Source organism: Oscarella lobularis, chromosome 14 (genome assembly GCF_947507565.1).
Source record: "Oscarella lobularis chromosome 14, ooOscLobu1.1, whole genome shotgun sequence".
Taxonomy (NCBI): domain Eukaryota; kingdom Metazoa; phylum Porifera; class Homoscleromorpha; order Homosclerophorida; family Oscarellidae; genus Oscarella; species Oscarella lobularis.
In genome coordinates this window covers 1,725,738-1,740,939 of record NC_089188.1, presented here as the reverse complement: position 1 = coordinate 1,740,939, position 15,202 = coordinate 1,725,738, and the positions used below count along the sequence as shown (strand labels likewise).

Here is a 15,202-nt window from a genome sequence, read left to right as displayed (position 1 = left end):
GGAAGACCATGAAGAAACCTAGGTAAGAGTGCTTTTTGTTATGTTACCCAACCTGGTGTAACGTCCTTTGCACACCGAGCATTTCCAATCGTGCATTTGCCCCCAAAAAAACAATTAGATATGGTTAGGCACACATAGAGCATTTTGGGGAGTCTGACATGGTGATAGTGATCATAGTCATAGTGCTATATCCTGAAGGTCTGACGTACAGTAGTCACTGAATTTTAACGAAACAATACAGACTCAAGCAGAGCACAACAGCTTGGTGTTCTACGCACATTTAGCAGCCAGCAAAGGTCAGAGAACATTTCACTTAGTTCCTATATTTTAACGGCTTCAACCGACTCCGCTTCTTTGTTGTATTTGATGGTAAACGCTCTTCCTGACGTTTTAGCGTACTTTCTGTATACACCATTTATTTATTCTACTTATTATTATCTGTTTGTTCAATTATGATACTTTCCTCATTTTTTGAATAGCATCTTTAAAGCTTTCTGTGACAAAGTAAATCGGTTGGTACCTGGTTATGGGGTACCAAGTTGTGGAAGCCTCTTCACAATCAAATCCCTTCCTATCTGGTGGTCCAGCATCTTCAATTGAATACTATCAGTAGGGAATGACCTTGATGCAAACACACAACAGCTCGTAATTTTGGCTTACTTTAAGCTCTCCAAAAGAGGACAGAAGGCCTGCACCGTAGGCTTTGTAATTGCCGTCTTGCTTGCACAATCCAAATTCAATTGTAAACCAGTAGAGCTGTAAAAACGATGGTCACTTATGTAGTGATAGCATAGCATACGTTTTTACGGTTGCGAGTTTTTCGATAAACGTCTCTGATGCCCCAAGGGACGCCAAACCTATTTCCTATTGAATTTGCGATTGTGCAAATTAAATACGAGTACAATGAATTTAATTTGACCTGAGAAAAATCTGCAAAGTCTTGGTTGGCAAACAGGGGAGCGTGGCCCAACAATTCGTGGCAAACGTCTCTGATACATTATTGTATCTAAATTGTGTAGGCGTACGTAAGGGTAGCTTACGGTTCCGGAGTATATTCGGGATTAGCATGATGACGTATATACTGAGTAGAGTGAAATACTTTGAATGCAAGCCCGGCGAGAAAGTCTCTCGAAGACAGGAGTCCGGCAACGGGACGGAGCCTGACTCCTGTTGTTGCTATAGACAGAAATACAGTAAATCTGACATGCGGTAAATCGGTGTTAACTTTATAAAGCATACAGCGGAGGTATTGTGAAATGGTCTCCAGTTGAGGTAGATCGTCGTTCTTGTAGTCGCATCTTTCTATCATTCTTTTAAATGCGTCGTTATGCTCGCGGCAAGCATGTGTTGGATATAGTTGAGAGAGTTTGTTGAAGACTGTGGACCTTATTGTGCATAGGAATTAGTGTTTGATCTGAGCGACTCTCGATAACTGTCGACGTACCAGACGCCGCGCTCAACCTCGTTGTAAGCCATTTTAGGAATAGGTTCCCCGCTGAAGGGTTTCAGTACATTGGGCATATATACTCGTACCTTTATACATAGTTTCATACTGTTTATAACTGTTGGCCTTTTCAGCAAATTCGCGGCGTCGCTTGCGATAGTTTGGATCTTTAAAACCCTTGATATAAAAGTAGGTGTTTACTGTTTGGAGTAGGGGTAAACTTGTCTTACAGGGTGGTCGGATTCCAGCTCGGCCCCAGCAGATAGTACTCTGCTGGCAGTGATGTCTAGCTCAGCGATCTTACGAGGAAACCATGGTACTACGATACAGAGTAATGCAATTTCTAAAACCGTTTTCTCTTACAGCATACCAATTCCATCAGAGATACACTCGCATTTGCCCTTCTTCAAAGCATCTTCGAACCTCTTTAACTTGTCGCCTCTAAGCGCAGTAGCCTTAAACGTCAGCTTGAAAATTGAGGCGGAAGCTGGCTCAGTTTTCACGTCGCTGTCAGCGATTCGCAAATCCTGCAGAATCTATTTTGACGGCAACCGGCAGCATTCATTATGTAAGTACCCTAAGTATGGCGTGAATCTTTTCAACGTCCCCTTGTGAATTCACAAAAAAGACCGGCTTGGATAGTTCTACGTCAAGTTCGCTGGTGCTCTTGACGTAAGCACTTCGAGCTTCCTTAATCACGCTAGACGGTAGAAAACTGCATGCAAGCTAACGCAGACGCGTCAAACCTCCTCTCCCGCGTCCATAGCTCAAATCTTCTGCTGCACCTCTTGCTGCAGTGCTTGGTGCAATGTGTGCAAAAACGTTGGGAACATATCTTTATCAACAACAAATCGTCTTGGTACCCGTTCCCTGGTGCATTCTCCGTTTGTTGACCCTTTTCCTTTAGCGTGTTTGTACCCCCTGCAGCGGCTGGGAACCCTAGCTGATGACCTTTAGATAAACCGGGCGGATTCTGGGTGTTTATGCGCATATACGTAGCTAATTGCATGCGTGACGCATTGGATTTGAATGTAGCATTACACACGCATTCCATTACAGACATACCCACACAACATTTAATTCAATGGACATACAGGAACGACGCAGCTCTTTGGTCTCTCTGCTTAGCAAGTCATAAGCAAATAGACATGTATACTTATGAGTCTGGGTCTTTGACAAGTTCAGCTTTTATCTCTTCTATCTCCCTATCTTGTAGGCTTTCAGCTGTGTTTGGACTGCACTTGACTCTTCGCTTGCCCAGAGACTTCACTTTTCTGTCCTCAATGATTTTGGCGTATTTTCTGTTGGTATATCTTTATATTCTGCACTTCATGTTATGTAATTTAGGATCACCTTATATCGCCAAGTGCATTTTTAAAGGAGTCAAAGCAAACTACGACATTTCTTCTTGTATCAAGAAACTCGTTTAGTTCAAAAGCGGTATCTTCGCACAGAGTTGTGTGTTCCTTTAACTCCATATTTTTCATTTCGAGACAGGATAGAAGGGCTGAGCCAATCGCCACGTACTTTTCTTTGCTTATTGTAATCGCTCCGAATTCAATAGAGCTCCAGTACAACTAAGAAGGACTGTCCATGTCTACTGTCTACACGTACGTGTATGACTTACGCAGGCCAAGGACTTCAACTGCGATGTATTTGCTCCTAGGGAGACCTGTCCTAGATACTGAACAAGAGCGAGTGCAGATGCGCCAAGTAAGTACTAGGAGCGCACTTGCAATAGGTCCGCATATTCTGGAATGCAGAGAAGAGGGACGTGGCCAAGGACAGCATAGCAGAAGTCACTACAAAGAATGATAGATGATATGCGGTGAGTGTGAGTGCAAATAACTCACGGTTCGGGCGAATACTCTGCACATTTCTCCGGCCTGATATATGGTACAATGGGAAGACACCTGAATGCCATTGCAGCAAAATATTCTTTTGAAGATATAAGCCCCTTGACAGGCTTAAGTTCAAATTTTGACTTTTCTAGAGACGCTTGTGTATTATGTACAACGTGGGTAAGGGAATGGCGCTTACTAAAAACGTGTTTTGACAATTCTAAGAACTTGGGAATTCTTTCAGCGGTTATTTGGTTCCCTTTTAACACTTCAAATGCGTCACAATGCTGTTGGCAAGCACAGTCTTTGTAGTTCTCTTCATGTTGTTCGAACATCTTTTTCCTTTAGCAATGAAATAGAACACAAGTTTTTGGCTTGATCAAAGAACTTTACCAGGTTTTTTTGTCCTCGTCTTTGTACAGACTTCAAACAGTATTACATTTAGCTTGTTTTTATTTGCGATTTTTACTCGTCTATTTTTAGCTTCACTTCACTTCCACTTTCATTTGTATTCCCGTCACTAACTCAAACAGTTACCGGTAATTACCTTATGTTTATTTTATTGTTTTCTCACCTTGTCGGTTGTGTTTGAATAGGCGATAGTAACGTGTTACTAAATTTAAAATTTTTGCAGTTTACCTAAGTTGGCAGGTGATTGATTACTTACTCGTCCATTGATTTCTTAAATTCTCTCGTGCGTTTTAGATAATCTGGCTTCCAGCATGCATAGCCATCGTCTTTTTCCTTTCCCTTGATTTTTCTCCCGCACTCTTTTGGTGCAATCTCAAATACGTCTTCGCCTTTTCTGGGAAACGCAGGGACTAAAACGTTCGTCGCAATTTATAATTTAAATAGTTGTGTCTATGGTAGAACCTACTTATATCGGCAAAGTCTGCTACTCCACTTAGAACCCTTTCGAGACGAGCAAAAACGCGTCCTCTAAATTTAGGCCGTGATAGGTTGTCTTTCTGTGTTTCTGGATTTCTAAGATCTCGAATTTTAGAAAGAGGAATGAAGAATTCGAGTTTATTTTCAGCTGGATTTGTGACCAAGCCGTAGTTCTCAATCCCAACTTCCTTCAATTACATTTCAGTAAGAATATCGTCAAGCGTTTGGGTTACTATAAGGGCGTTCATGATTGCAGCTGTTTTCCTGTTGCTGAAGCCATCGTAGTCTCGCTCCAAAATGATCCGGAATGTCGAAGGAGACTTGCAATCAATTTCAGCATCCTCTTCTGGCGTTGGAATGAACACTCTTGTAAGACGAGCCTAATTGAAGTAGCCAATACTGATTATAGATTTGCTAAAGGGAAATTCGGCAAAGGACCTTAAGGGCGCTCCCGCGTTCTCTTTCGGCTTGCCCTTGTTTCTCCTCGGCTTGCCCTTGTTTCTCGGCTTGCCCTTGTTTCTCGGCTTGTCGTTTTTTCTCGGCTTGTCGTTCTTTCTCGGCTTGTCGTTCTATCTCAGCTTGTCGTTTTATCTCGGCTTTTCGGAGAACGTCGCAGCTCTCCTCTTCCGAGTCTTGTTCCTCTTCCGAGTCTTGTTCGCTGCTTTCCTTGCGACTGGTGGACATCGTATACGTATATGTCGGATTGACTCTGCCCAGTCTCTTATATCGTTGCCTTGCAGGTGGCTAATGCATTCAATCTTATCTACCGGTATTCTCAGTAAATATTCAAAGAAGTATGATAATGAAATTCAAGACGTAGCGGGAGGTAGTTGACTAGACATTTTATCTTTCTGTGTTTGTTGTTTTGTCCTAGCAAATGTAGCAAAACCCGCGGACTACAAAACACAGTACTTGTGAACTGAGTCACAAAAATTTTTCAATGTTGATTTCCAGGGCAGCACAGGGCATCTGCAGCTCAAAGTTTTCGAGAACAGCTGGATGGACGACACCAATCATTCCTATTGGACTACCCAGAGCCACTACCTCAGCACATCTTCCGGCGAAGAAGGTAGGATCTGCGAAGCAATGTTTGAACAGTTTTTGCAGATGATTTGTTACCGTCAGAAGCGCGCAAATAGTAGCCTTCGTCGTCATCAGACGGCTTAATTTCGAGAAGCTGCATAATTCTGTCCAGCAGGCCATGGATTACCTTTAGATTGGCAATCAATCAGGTTTGCTCAAGTATAAGGTACGTGTATGTACTTCAAATCCTGGTGATTTGTCGTAATGAACTGCACAAACGTGACGCTCGTTCCTTGCCCCGACATCTTAGTTAGGCTCAACGTTAACTTAGTGAGTTTGCAGACGTGAAACGATCACACCTTTTTGGCTGTCCTTGAACACAACGTCAGAAGTTTCGAACACTTGAATAGGCAAGGGCATTTTCTTATTGCAGTTAATGGTCTTGAAAATTCCTGGCATAAGTGTCGTGCGTGCCACCTGCGAGTTCAATACCTAAGCCGAGGCGCGCGATTGCACTCACGCATACATACCTGAAAGTCAAGTGTTTTAGGATTTGCAATGTGCGTTGCTGGGACGTTGGTTATGTCTTTGTTTAGGTAGGCAGCGACGTCATCCCTTGAACACTGCGTGCAAACCCCATACGTATGCACTTGTCTTTTATGCGTAGGCTGTCGCGTTGATTACCAGAGCGAAAGTTAGAACTTCCGTAAATCCAGCTTGAGCTATTTCTCCCCGTAGCAGATCTGTGAGTTTGTTCAATGCAAACTGTCCCAAACAATAGAGTCAGAGTCCATATCAAATATACATTGAGCCCATATAAACCTGCTCTCCAACAGTGCTCGTTTTCGGAGCCGTCTTTTGTATGGCGTTGTATCCGTATGCAATGGCGGCATCCTCGATAACGTCGCACCAGTGCAAAATGTCTAGAAATAAACTTGCGCAAGGTGTGGTATAGTCAAATTGTCTAATGTTACCTGGTCGGGTGGGGGGAATTTCCACTTCAACCTTGCCTTCGTCTATCGCTTTGGCTCCCAACGACATTTGCTCTAGCATCTCACAAAGCTTTTTAGTTGTAACACTATTAGTTTATCTTAGAAAATTTATTATTCAGGACTACATTTTCGCTACCTAATTCCTATCTTCTTGTTGCACAGTTCCGTGGAGATGACTTCGGTTCGGTACGGAAGCAGTGGGTACTGCACCGTTGTGCCATCCGGTTGAACTACGTCAACGGCTTCAACTCTATAAAGGTATGTCATATTGCACGTAACGTAGGGGCGTTTTAGTCTTACTCAAACGGCTCGGCACAGTACTGACTGAACATGCAGACTAGAGTGTCCAAAACGATCTTTGCCTTCACCAGTCAATGTATTGAAGCATTGAATGGCTATTACATTTAAATTAGGAACCTTGTGCAGATCTAGAGCAGTCGACTCGATGAACACGTTGCGCGTTCCAAGCGAAATTTTGCTGTGATCACCTAAAAGTGACATGTAGTACTTAGATTGACTGTTTTGAGACTTGCTATTGATTATTGGAGGCATCGAAAGCACAACCCGATTTTTGTCGTAAATAACGGGGTAAACAGGCTTATCTTCTATAAGCGAGAGGTACGGTTTCAAGTGCGTGTCCGTCTAGTGCGTCGAAAACAAATCACTTGCGCGACGTTTTTGAGAGGCGCTAGGCACTGACCTTATAGAGCTGCATCAGTTCAACAGCACTGTACTCTTTTTCCTAAAACGTCGATCGTTGCACGCAAACCTAAGCCGCGCGACACGGAGCCTCTGCCATACCTTATTGAGTGGCTTGAACTTGATTTTCTCAGGTGGAAGGGCTTCATATGTAAACGGGCCCTCCACTGTGTCCAAATCATGAGTTCCAATTGCAACAAACTTGCGTTTTCTAGGCAAAGTTCTTAGTGTACGGATCAGAGAAAGCTAGTTTTCTAATGCCTGCAAATGTTGTGGTGCAGCTTTTCCTGCAGCTCGATGAAACTTTCGTAGCTGCTCTATATTCAAAGGCGTGGGGGTACAAGCACGATCACGTTTTATTGCCCTCGGCCATCTACCTACCTGGGTGAACCTTATGTTCCGTAAGACAGCGGCTACAGCAAACGGTCTAACAGCGCTCGTCTGCACGAAAACGCAACGTTACATTGCCCAGACGCACCATGCAACCCCGGAGGGTGTACCTACCTCCGGTTTCACATGCAAAATTTGTCTGGCTTTGGGCACGTTTTTGCGATAGCGAGGCGGTTTGCGTCGTCTGACAGTCACAACTAGATAAAGCGATACGGGACGAACTCACTATACCCTCGGAAGACGTTGAGGGCCATCGCGAGGCCTTCGAGGCACAGCAAATCCTGTCTAATTAACGAATCGCGCTATAGAACGATGACACGAGCCGTTTGAATTTTCCATGGGCACCTATTGGCAGGAACTTCGATTTTGTAGATAACCGTTTCGTCTGCGCCTTCAGCTTTTTTCTCGCCCTGCTCCTTGGATAGCATGATTTTCTCCGACGTCTGTGCGGTATTTTCATTTTGCGTGGGTCACTGACTGCGATATCTATCTCTCTTTACCACTTCGTCTAGTTCGAGCCCGTAGTCGAAACAGAAGTCTGCGAATTCGGCATCAGCTAGGAGCGGCGAAGGACATCTATAGTAAAATGTAAGCAAAAGCCTATACATTGTACGCACTAAAGGTTTGTCCCAGGGCTTCAAAAAGAAGATCCCTCTTCAAACTGATGGTAGGCATTTGCTTGATCTGACGCGCGCTTGCAAACAACTGTTCTGGCAACGGGTGGAGTTAGAGTGGTGCCGGTTTGGGCGGCGGTGAGGTAGGGTGGTCTCACGTCATGCAGTAATGTAGTTAGGCTTGTGACGTGTGTGAACTGAAATGATTACGTAAATTTTGAACCTCCTCAGCGACATCAAAAATAGAAGCAGGAAATTGGCGCTCGTTTGAAGAGGAGCTACGCTTAGCGTGGCCTTGGTTGACGTAAATCTGTCGTTTAGAGTCGGATTTCACTTACAAGCCGAGTTTAGCTAGATTTTAACTTGAATTTCATGCGTTCCAGTTCCCTGACTCTGTTCCCCTCATCAGACTCCCACTCCTTTGTTTTGAAAAACAGGTGCGCAATCGCTGCTGACAATCCCGAACCTTGCCCGAACCCGTGCACGCATCCATGGAAGAAGCAGCGCAGGAAAGTCTTCACCAGAAGATACTTCGCGTTGTTGCGGAGCGCGGAAGTGCGAGCAGCGCTGTATTGGCAAAAGACTTCGGCTGCGATCACCAGACCGTCGTTGGAGCGATCAAAAGCCTACAGTCGCTTAAAGACGTACGTACCTTTCTTCTAGTTGCTGCCGCGTCGTTCTTTCAAACTAATTAGGCACGTCTAGGTTGTCGACGTGGAAAAGAGGCAAGCAGAAGTGTGGTTGCTGACCAGCGAAGGAAAAGACGTCGCTCAAAATGGAAGTCACGAGGCAACGGTTTATGGTGCTGTCAATCCCGACGAAGGAACTTCTCAGGCTGAGCTTGAAGTAGGCAGCTTAAATTCTTGCGACGTCTCCGCGCAGCGGGAGATAGGGGGACACCGTGTTTCTTAGGAGATTCTTTCAAAGACAATAGCCGAGTTGGGAATGAGACAAGCGATTGCGAAAAAGTGGCTAGAAGTTAGAAAAACGGCTGCCGGAGAAAAGCGCGTGTTTCGAAAGGTAGAAAGCGTCGTGTGGGGACTGCAAACAGTACTCTCTTCGTACATTAGGTAACGGAGATCAAAGACGATGTCAAAACGCTGCTGCAGAAAATTGAAGAGCAGAAATGGCAAGACATAGAGAAAGGTCAATTGAAGGATCTTCAAAGGCGAAAACTCCTTTCTAAAGGGTTGGTTTGCGAAACTACGTTCTTATGATACTGACTATCCCTGCGTTTTTCGCAGGGTCTCCAATACCTTTCTCGTGTCCAAAGGCTCTGCGTTCACAACGCAAATAGAAAAGCCCGAGGCTGAGTTGACTGCTGAAATGATCGCCAGGCACGAAGCAGGTAGACCACAACAAACGGCTTCTGATTATCTCTTTTGTAGTGGATCGTGGAAAGGGAAAACTTTCAAACCATACAACTTTTCAGCAAAGGGTCTCTACCCAAAAAGCGGGCACCTACATCCCTTGATGAAAGTTCGATCTGAATTTAGGCAGATTTTTCTTGAAATGGGGTGGGTAGTTCGTGACGTGAAGTGTGAACCTTTCGAATTTGTGCCTGCTAGATTTACTGAGATGCCCACGAACAATTTTGTGGAAAGCTCATTTTGGAATTTTGATGCTCTCTTCCAGCCACAGCAGCATCCAGCGCGAGATGCTCACGATACGTTCTTTATGAAAGGTAGGCACAAAGCGAAGACTATTGGCTATTGACTATGGGGGCCCCCGTTTCGCTCCACTTTCAAAATCAGATCCTAAGTACGCTGCCGAAATACCTGACGAATACGCCGAGAAAGTAAAGCTTGTACACGAGGGAGATTGTTATGGATCAACGGGGTATTATTGCTCGCAGCTCTTGCACAGATTGACTGATCATGGTGATTATACGCAGATACCAATATGATTGGAAATTTGAAGAAGCAAAAAAGAATATTTTGAGAACGCATACGACGGCTGTCAGCGCCAGAATGCTTTACAAGCTTTCTCAGCAGGTGAAGAGGGAATGCTCTTATCTTCAATGTCATTCGCTGGATTTAGGAAACTTTTTCTCCTGTAAAATATTTCTCTGTTGACCGAGTTTTTCGAAACGAGGCACTCGATGCGACTCATTTAGCCGAGTTTCATCAAATTGAAGGCTTCATTGCGGACTACGATTTGACGCTTGCAAACCTCATCGGAATTCTGTATGAATTTTTCAAGAAGCTCGGTGCCTTATAGCTAATTTCAAAACGTCATCGTCATAATTTGTATACAGGAATGACTAATCTCAAATTCAAGCCGACGTACAATCCTTACACAGAGCCAAGCATGGAAGTCTTCAGCTATCACGACGGTCTAGTCTATCTGCAGCAATTCCAGCTTGCATTACGTTTTTTTTGTTCAAATCTAGAAATGAAGAAATGGATAGAAGTGGGAAACAGCGGCGTTTTTCGGCCAGAAATGCTTCTTCCGATGGGACTTCCGGAGAATGTTTCGGTGATTGCTTGGGGTCTCTCACTCGAAAGGTCACTAGCCGATTTAGCTAACGTACTGAGATAAAAAAAGTGTTGGAATTCTACTAGACCTACGATGATCAAGTATGGCATCTCCAACATAAGGGATTTGTTCGGTCACAAAGTAGATCTTCAAATGGTGCACGACAATCCCCTTTGCCGTTTGGATAAATGAACTGCTTGCTTGCTGTGTGAAATGCCGCTCGAGCACAATGAAACTTTGAACCAGACGTGCAGGTGTGTAAACTCAATTGTCTACCGCGTGATCAGCGGATGCTCCCACGTGTCGTCGTGCAAATGACTTTGTACTTGCGCACTGGCACCCCGTGTCGTCGGAATAGGCTTCCCACATGGTCGATAAAGCTCGCAAAGACGAGGTTGTCAAGTGCTTCTCGTCTCTCCTCCAAGTCCACAATGGCTACGACGACGAAGCGGTGCCGAATGCGGGAAAGACGTCCATTGCGGCAGCTGAAGCTTTCTTGCAATTTACTAGAGGACATCATCAGAGTCTAGACGGTATCTTTTTTTATTAGAACACGTTGCTGTCACTAAAAGTAGTAGACAGTCGTGATCCCAGATGTTGTGGGCGATGCAGCGGAAGATGACAGCGGGGGAAGGATGATCGTTGTCAAAGATGTGGATTTTTGTTCGCTTTGTCGAAACCATTTGCTGCCGTTCTTTGGCAAAGTTCACATTGGATATCTTCCCGAAGGAGGCAAAATGCTGCAAAGTAGCAAAATAGCTCAAGTGGTAGACGTATTGAGTCATCGATTGCAAGGTAAACGGGGCAAGACGTGTTCTTTGTCAGGTGTTTTGATTTAGTTTACAAGAGCAAGAAAAGCTTACAGAGGAAATAGCTCAAGCAGTTGCCGGCCGAATTTCTTCTCCTAGTGTCGGAGTCATCGTAGAAGCTACGTAAATAACGGTAGAATGTTTATGATTTTTAAACGGATCAAATCTGCATTAGGCACCTTGGATTTACTGTCAGAGGCGCTGAAACAACAACTAGCAGTATGATTACTGTGACAACAAGTTGTATGCTTGCAAAATTTCGAGAAGATCAAAGAACACGTAATGAATTTTTGTTACTGGTAAAAAAGCCAAAGCGTCGATGCTAATTTGTCTTGCACTGGTGACGTGTCTTCGCACTGCGCACGCGTTATTATTATTACAGCCCAGCAACGGGTAAACGATGTCTGTTCAATCGAATCTACCGCGAACGGCGCCCTCGAACCGTCCCGTGTCGTTTCCATTGACGAAAAGGAACGAGAAAACGTACGACGCATCGGCAATGATCAACGCAATCCGAGAAGGCGACATGAAATGGCTGGAAGAGTGCGTCAAGCGCGGCTGCGACGTGAACGCTGCAACGCCGGGAAAGGACGGCTTCACAGCTCTTCACTGGGCAGCGCACGCGGGCTCGCTAGGCGTAAGAGAAACGGGGAGCGCAAAACCAGCACGGCATTAGTAGGAGTAAACTCACATCATATTTTTCGAAGTGTCTTCATTGGCTGCTCTGGCACAGAGCTCAGAATAATATCAAGAGTGCCAAAGGCTGGACTCCCGTCCACGTGGCGGCTATAAGAGGACGGCATCAGTGTCTGCAGGTAAAATAAGAAGTACAATATTATTACTTCTTCAATATATTGATGCTTTCTATAGGCCTTAGCGTCGAATGGAGCTGATTTGTCAGCTGTTGATCCTCGTGGACGTTCTCCTGTCTACTTGGCCTCTGCTCACGGCAGTGCAGCTACATTGTCTGCAATTCTCAAATTGGGAGAAGTAGATATTTTTTTTAGTTCTTGTCGACTTTTTGAGATTGCTTTCACAGGATATTCGAGGTGTCGATTCTAATGGATGGAATGCTGCACATGCAGCGGCTTTTCATGGAAGGGCAGCAACCTTGAAAGTAGCCTCTGATAGAACATATAATATTTAGCGAGTAAATAAATCATCTTGCTCCTCAAGATTTTGATCAAGGAAAAGGCTGATTTGGGCTTAGTTAATAGTGAAGGAAACACTCCTGGTACTCTCTTTTTATCTGGAGGCTGTTCTTTGACTAACTGCGTTGTGTTTCCCAGCTCATCTTGCGGCCGAAGAGGGCCACCTTGCATGTCTGCGTTTGATTGTCACTGGAGCCGAAGGAAATGTTATGAAATTTCTCAGTGCTAGGAATGATGACGTGTGTAGAAAGAAAGCCTTTTTAATTGTGCAGAATCACATTGCTTATGTAGGGCGACAGTCCGAAGAACCTGGCCGAACAATTTCAACGAGAAGACTGCGTAGGATATCTGTCTGCCTTAGGTAAAAAGAGAGCACGGTGCGGTCATTTCATTTGCTGGTACGTAGATGATTTCTATAGAGTGGGAAGTCGCTCATGGAGGATGTGACGAGGGTATGCCACATTTGCCGTTTGTTCTGTCATCTTTTATTTACTGTGTGCAGAGTCTTATCCGGCTCACGCTGCTGCTTCCAGAGGGGACCTCAAATTGCTGCAGTCGCTGATTGCACGAACCGTGGTCGACGTCAACGCGAGAGATGACCAAAATTGCACGCCAGCTCACAGGGGTAGACAATCCATCCTCTTTGCGTTCGTATATTAGCTCAAAGAAGAATTTTTGTAGCTGCTGCTTCTGGCCACGTGGAGTGCCTTCGGTGGCTGATTGACCTGGGAGCTGACAGTAGGAATCCTGAATCACAGTGCTGTAGAGTAGTCTATTGATTTAATCTTATTAGTGAGTCTTCTTAATGACGCTGGAGAAAATGCTAGGGAGATGGCTAAGCGTTGCAAGCAGATTGGTTGCATTGCTCTCTTAGGAGACGAATCTGGTACCAAACAAGAAACGCAAGAGATACGACTAGATCTACTGCTTTCTTTGTATCAGATGACGAAACTCTTGCGGAGTCAGAGTCGTTCGTTGACGAACAGTCACAAGGTCTCTACCCTATGTCTCTCAATTGCCTCATTTCTCAAAACATTTTGCGTAGAAAGGGTCCTGGAGAGAATCAGCGAGCTGCAGCATTCGCTTGGGCTGGCAAAAGAGGCGTACAGACAGCTCGGAGGCACACTGGAAGAAGACGAGACGAGAGAAAAAGAGGAGCAGCAGAAAAACGAGTACGCACCTACCAAACCCACGAATAGATTGCTTTATCGTTTATACACTGCGCAGAGCCGTGCAGGAATTGAACGCACTATTAGAATACGAGAGAGAGCGTCGAGAGAAGCTCGAGTCTCAAGTAGACGGACTCAAAGCGGAGCTCGTGTGCCTGCAAGCGCTGCAACGGGCCACGTCTCCTTTGAGAGAGCAGAGCGTTCAAATGGTACAAAGCCTAGAGTTGACTGACTGTTTGATCTAAGGCTGACGTTTCGCCGCAGAGTCGGTCGTCGCCAAAGCCGAAATCTCGACCAAAGACCAAGCTCAAGCGTAAGGTAATCAACGACGACCCGGGAGTCTTTCTGATTCGCAGTGCACCGTCGCGCGGCGGAACCACGTTGTCGCAGTCGAGTCGCAAAACGTGAAATCGCGTCTAAGGGGGGTCAATCGTGCGATTTCTATTCTTCTCTAAAGGGCCCTGGACTACACAACGAACTGCTTACAGAGAACGCTATTCGACTGTTTTTCGTCTTTTTTTTTCCTTCTCTAACGGCATCCGCACTCGGTAGCGACCATGTCGTCGTAGTTCTTGAACGTGAGTTCTTCTTCCATATTGACGTAGAGAAGGCCGACGGTCTCCAGCTTTGTCGGAACGCAGCAGGCTCTTGGCACCGATTTGTTTTCGTGTTTGCGAACTGCCGTTTGCAGAATAGCGTGACGCGTCGGATTTTTTTGCTGGTCGAGCGGCCACAGACACTCGCCCTCGCAGTAGTTCCCATATATGCGTTTGGGACTGAGTACCCAGTCCCAACCCAATTTGTCAAGATCGAAGAGATGCGACTTGAGTTGGCACGGCCCCATCCTTCGTCGTCGTCCGCGGCGTCCGGTCTGCTTCCGGGACGACGCTTTTGTTGCCGAACTTCTACGGAATCTCGTTCCGACCACGTGCCACCCGCGATCGAGCTCCGTTTGGAAGACGACAAGTAGCGGACGATCTCTGCGCGACGCTTGCTCGAAGCGAACCGGAACCGACGGGACGTTGACGCCAGTCAACGTCACAACAAATTCGACGGGAGTTCGCTGCTGTCGATCCACGTTCGCCGCGTCGGAGAGAAAGAGGCCAACGAAGCACTGGAACACGTCGATTGAAACCCATTCGTCCTCTCCTTCTCGTCTCTGGACGACTTTCTGATCGCAGAGCCGCGTCGCGTGTCGGCGCCGCGGATCGCGCGCGACGACTCGCACTCGAACGCTCTCCTTCGACGAGCCGATCAATAAGGCTCGCAGGGTGACGTTCGTCAGCTCCGTTCCCGTCTTGTTCGACTGCAGCGCGTCGAACGCGCTCGAAGCGTTCACGCGGAATGCAAACGTTTGCTGCGAACACGCGCCGTTGTCCGTGCAACGGGCCCTGGTACTATTGTCTACGAACGAAGAAATAATTCGGGTTTTTTTTTTTGAGAGCGCGTGGCCAGAGAAGCCGAATACCTTTGTCGAAGTAGGCTCTCACGTCATGCAACACTCCATCACGCACCGTCTTATATTTCTCGTAGACGTCGAGCATGTATTGGGGCGGGTCGTGCGGCACGTGCGTCATGTTCGACGTCGGCCAATCGACGAAGGCGCGCTGAGCGGCGCGGTCGACGTCGTCTTCCGCGCGCGCGGGAACGTGAAGATGGAAGAAAAGAAAGAGAAGAATCCAAGCGAGTCTTTCCATGTGTGGG

The 15,202-nt window shown here is 45.9% G+C and overlaps 7 protein-coding genes across 8 annotated transcripts; 3 read left to right on the top strand and 4 right to left on the bottom strand.

The window, feature by feature from the left end:
• Positions 1–193: 193 nt before the first annotated feature.
• Positions 194–2,286, bottom strand: LOC136195615 (phenylalanine-4-hydroxylase-like). Its single transcript, XM_065985002.1, has 13 exons — positions 2,191–2,286; positions 2,021–2,134; positions 1,815–1,971; positions 1,675–1,763; positions 1,554–1,621; positions 1,445–1,495; positions 1,240–1,385; positions 1,041–1,176; positions 920–989; positions 808–864; positions 661–756; positions 460–603; positions 194–398 (listed from the first exon to the last, which is right to left on the bottom strand). The coding sequence occupies exons 1-13, from the start codon at positions 2,206–2,208 to the stop codon at positions 321–323; spliced, it is 1,224 nt and encodes a 407-aa protein (XP_065841074.1). The 5' UTR covers positions 2,209–2,286; the 3' UTR covers positions 194–320.
• A 182-nt stretch (positions 2,287–2,468) lies between these two features.
• Positions 2,469–4,857, bottom strand: LOC136195488 (tryptophan 5-hydroxylase 1-like). The gene is made up of 13 exons (XM_065984813.1): positions 4,612–4,857; positions 4,407–4,553; positions 4,163–4,361; positions 3,953–4,106; positions 3,860–3,898; positions 3,755–3,805; positions 3,679–3,708; positions 3,485–3,627; positions 3,298–3,433; positions 3,177–3,246; positions 3,072–3,128; positions 2,798–3,021; positions 2,469–2,745 (listed from the first exon to the last, which is right to left on the bottom strand). The coding sequence occupies exons 1-13, from the start codon at positions 4,855–4,857 to the stop codon at positions 2,601–2,603; spliced, it is 1,641 nt and encodes a 546-aa protein (XP_065840885.1). The 3' UTR covers positions 2,469–2,600.
• A 151-nt stretch (positions 4,858–5,008) lies between these two features.
• LOC136195610 (phenylalanine--tRNA ligase beta subunit-like) lies at positions 5,009–8,022 on the bottom strand. 2 transcript variants are annotated; one of them, XM_065984997.1, is made up of 21 exons: positions 7,895–8,022; positions 7,778–7,833; positions 7,623–7,720; positions 7,509–7,562; positions 7,392–7,461; positions 7,269–7,328; positions 7,149–7,204; positions 6,990–7,098; positions 6,889–6,930; positions 6,722–6,830; positions 6,606–6,676; positions 6,489–6,550; positions 6,325–6,438; positions 6,171–6,274; positions 6,019–6,119; positions 5,881–5,961; positions 5,727–5,819; positions 5,556–5,673; positions 5,437–5,501; positions 5,293–5,383; positions 5,009–5,249 (listed from the first exon to the last, which is right to left on the bottom strand). In XM_065984997.1, exons 1-21 carry the CDS (start codon positions 7,950–7,952, stop codon positions 5,098–5,100), a joined length of 1,764 nt encoding a protein of 587 aa, XP_065841069.1. In that variant the 5' UTR covers positions 7,953–8,022; the 3' UTR covers positions 5,009–5,097. The 2 variants fall into 2 exon arrangements, with proteins under 2 accessions (XP_065841069.1, XP_065841068.1); XM_065984996.1 differs by having other exon boundaries at positions 6,606–6,830.
• LOC136195613 (phenylalanine--tRNA ligase alpha subunit-like) lies at positions 7,343–10,616 on the top strand. The gene is made up of 15 exons (XM_065985000.1): positions 7,343–7,865; positions 7,911–7,944; positions 8,329–8,535; positions 8,597–8,737; positions 8,804–8,911; positions 8,962–9,080; positions 9,136–9,228; positions 9,280–9,408; positions 9,460–9,575; positions 9,646–9,730; positions 9,786–9,885; positions 9,932–10,100; positions 10,149–10,226; positions 10,284–10,398; positions 10,456–10,616. The coding sequence occupies exons 3-15, from the start codon at positions 8,383–8,385 to the stop codon at positions 10,559–10,561; spliced, it is 1,512 nt and encodes a 503-aa protein (XP_065841072.1). The 5' UTR covers positions 7,343–7,865; positions 7,911–7,944; positions 8,329–8,382; the 3' UTR covers positions 10,562–10,616.
• A 101-nt stretch (positions 10,617–10,717) lies between these two features.
• Positions 10,718–11,566, top strand: LOC136195622 (GTP cyclohydrolase 1-like). Its single transcript, XM_065985011.1, has 4 exons — positions 10,718–10,902; positions 10,964–11,164; positions 11,217–11,301; positions 11,354–11,566. The coding sequence occupies exons 1-4, from the start codon at positions 10,737–10,739 to the stop codon at positions 11,502–11,504; spliced, it is 603 nt and encodes a 200-aa protein (XP_065841083.1). The 5' UTR covers positions 10,718–10,736; the 3' UTR covers positions 11,505–11,566.
• Positions 11,567–11,578: 12 nt separating this feature from the next.
• Positions 11,579–14,111, top strand: LOC136195612 (ankyrin repeat domain-containing protein 42-like). Its single transcript, XM_065984999.1, has 15 exons — positions 11,579–11,815; positions 11,886–11,993; positions 12,049–12,168; positions 12,218–12,295; positions 12,355–12,412; positions 12,468–12,568; positions 12,621–12,690; positions 12,749–12,781; positions 12,832–12,954; positions 13,011–13,067; positions 13,123–13,215; positions 13,272–13,322; positions 13,375–13,501; positions 13,557–13,707; positions 13,763–14,111. Exons 1-15 carry the CDS (start codon positions 11,579–11,581, stop codon positions 13,904–13,906), a joined length of 1,551 nt encoding a protein of 516 aa, XP_065841071.1. The 3' UTR covers positions 13,907–14,111.
• LOC136195618 (protein decapentaplegic-like) lies at positions 13,828–15,196 on the bottom strand. The gene is made up of 2 exons (XM_065985005.1): positions 14,967–15,196; positions 13,828–14,902 (listed from the first exon to the last, which is right to left on the bottom strand). The coding sequence occupies exons 1-2, from the start codon at positions 15,193–15,195 to the stop codon at positions 14,028–14,030; spliced, it is 1,104 nt and encodes a 367-aa protein (XP_065841077.1). The 5' UTR covers position 15,196; the 3' UTR covers positions 13,828–14,027.
• Between the last annotated feature and the right edge of the window lie 6 nt (positions 15,197–15,202).

Bases quoted from the DNA above. Each gene is read 5' to 3' on its own strand.
- LOC136195488 (XM_065984813.1), bottom strand. From the start codon at position 4,857: ATGTCCACCAGTCGCAAGGAAAGCAGCGAACAAGACTCGGAAGAGGAA. The intron at 4,107-4,162 runs GTAGGTTCTACC...CGAACGTTTTAG, and splicing joins AGCAGACTTTGCCGATATAA to TCCCTGCGTTTCCCAGAAAA. The intron at 3,709-3,754 runs GTAAAAATCGCA...TACTGTTTGAAG, and splicing joins GTGAAGCTAAAAATAGACGA to TCTGTACAAAGACGAGGACA.
- LOC136195613 (XM_065985000.1), top strand. From the start codon at position 8,383: ATGGAAGAAGCAGCGCAGGAAAGTCTTCACCAGAAGATACTTCGCGTT. The intron at 9,409-9,459 runs GTGGGTAGTTCG...TGTGCCTGCTAG, and splicing joins CAGATTTTTCTTGAAATGGG to ATTTACTGAGATGCCCACGA. The intron at 10,227-10,283 runs GTCTAGTCTATC...GTTCAAATCTAG, and splicing joins AGTCTTCAGCTATCACGACG to AAATGAAGAAATGGATAGAA.
- LOC136195612 (XM_065984999.1), top strand. From the start codon at position 11,579: ATGTCTGTTCAATCGAATCTACCGCGAACGGCGCCCTCGAACCGTCCC. The intron at 12,691-12,748 runs GTAAAAAGAGAG...TGATTTCTATAG, and splicing joins AGGATATCTGTCTGCCTTAG to AGTGGGAAGTCGCTCATGGA. The intron at 13,502-13,556 runs GTACGCACCTAC...TACACTGCGCAG, and splicing joins GAGGAGCAGCAGAAAAACGA to AGCCGTGCAGGAATTGAACG.
- LOC136195615 (XM_065985002.1), bottom strand. The intron at 1,496-1,553 runs GTATGAAACTAT...GAAACCCTTCAG, and splicing joins AAGGCCAACAGTTATAAACA to CGGGGAACCTATTCCTAAAA. The intron at 1,177-1,239 runs GTATGCTTTATA...TTCTGTCTATAG, and splicing joins CATTTCACAATACCTCCGCT to CAACAACAGGAGTCAGGCTC.
- LOC136195622 (XM_065985011.1), top strand. From the start codon at position 10,737: ATGGTCGATAAAGCTCGCAAAGACGAGGTTGTCAAGTGCTTCTCGTCT. The intron at 11,165-11,216 runs GTAAACGGGGCA...TTAGTTTACAAG, and splicing joins ATTGAGTCATCGATTGCAAG to AGCAAGAAAAGCTTACAGAG. The intron at 11,302-11,353 runs GTAAATAACGGT...AATCTGCATTAG, and splicing joins GGAGTCATCGTAGAAGCTAC to GCACCTTGGATTTACTGTCA.
- LOC136195610 (XM_065984996.1), bottom strand. From the start codon at position 7,952: ATGCCTACCATCAGTTTGAAGAGGGATCTTCTTTTTGAAGCCCTGGGA. The intron at 6,120-6,170 runs GTAACATTAGAC...GTTTATTTCTAG, and splicing joins AATTCCCCCCACCCGACCAG to ACATTTTGCACTGGTGCGAC. The intron at 5,820-5,880 runs GTAATCAACGCG...GTTTGCACGCAG, and splicing joins AAGTTCTAACTTTCGCTCTG to TGTTCAAGGGATGACGTCGC.
- LOC136195618 (XM_065985005.1), bottom strand. From the start codon at position 15,195: ATGGAAAGACTCGCTTGGATTCTTCTCTTTCTTTTCTTCCATCTTCAC. The intron at 14,903-14,966 runs GTATTCGGCTTC...CTTCGTTCGTAG, and splicing joins GAGAGCCTACTTCGACAAAG to ACAATAGTACCAGGGCCCGT.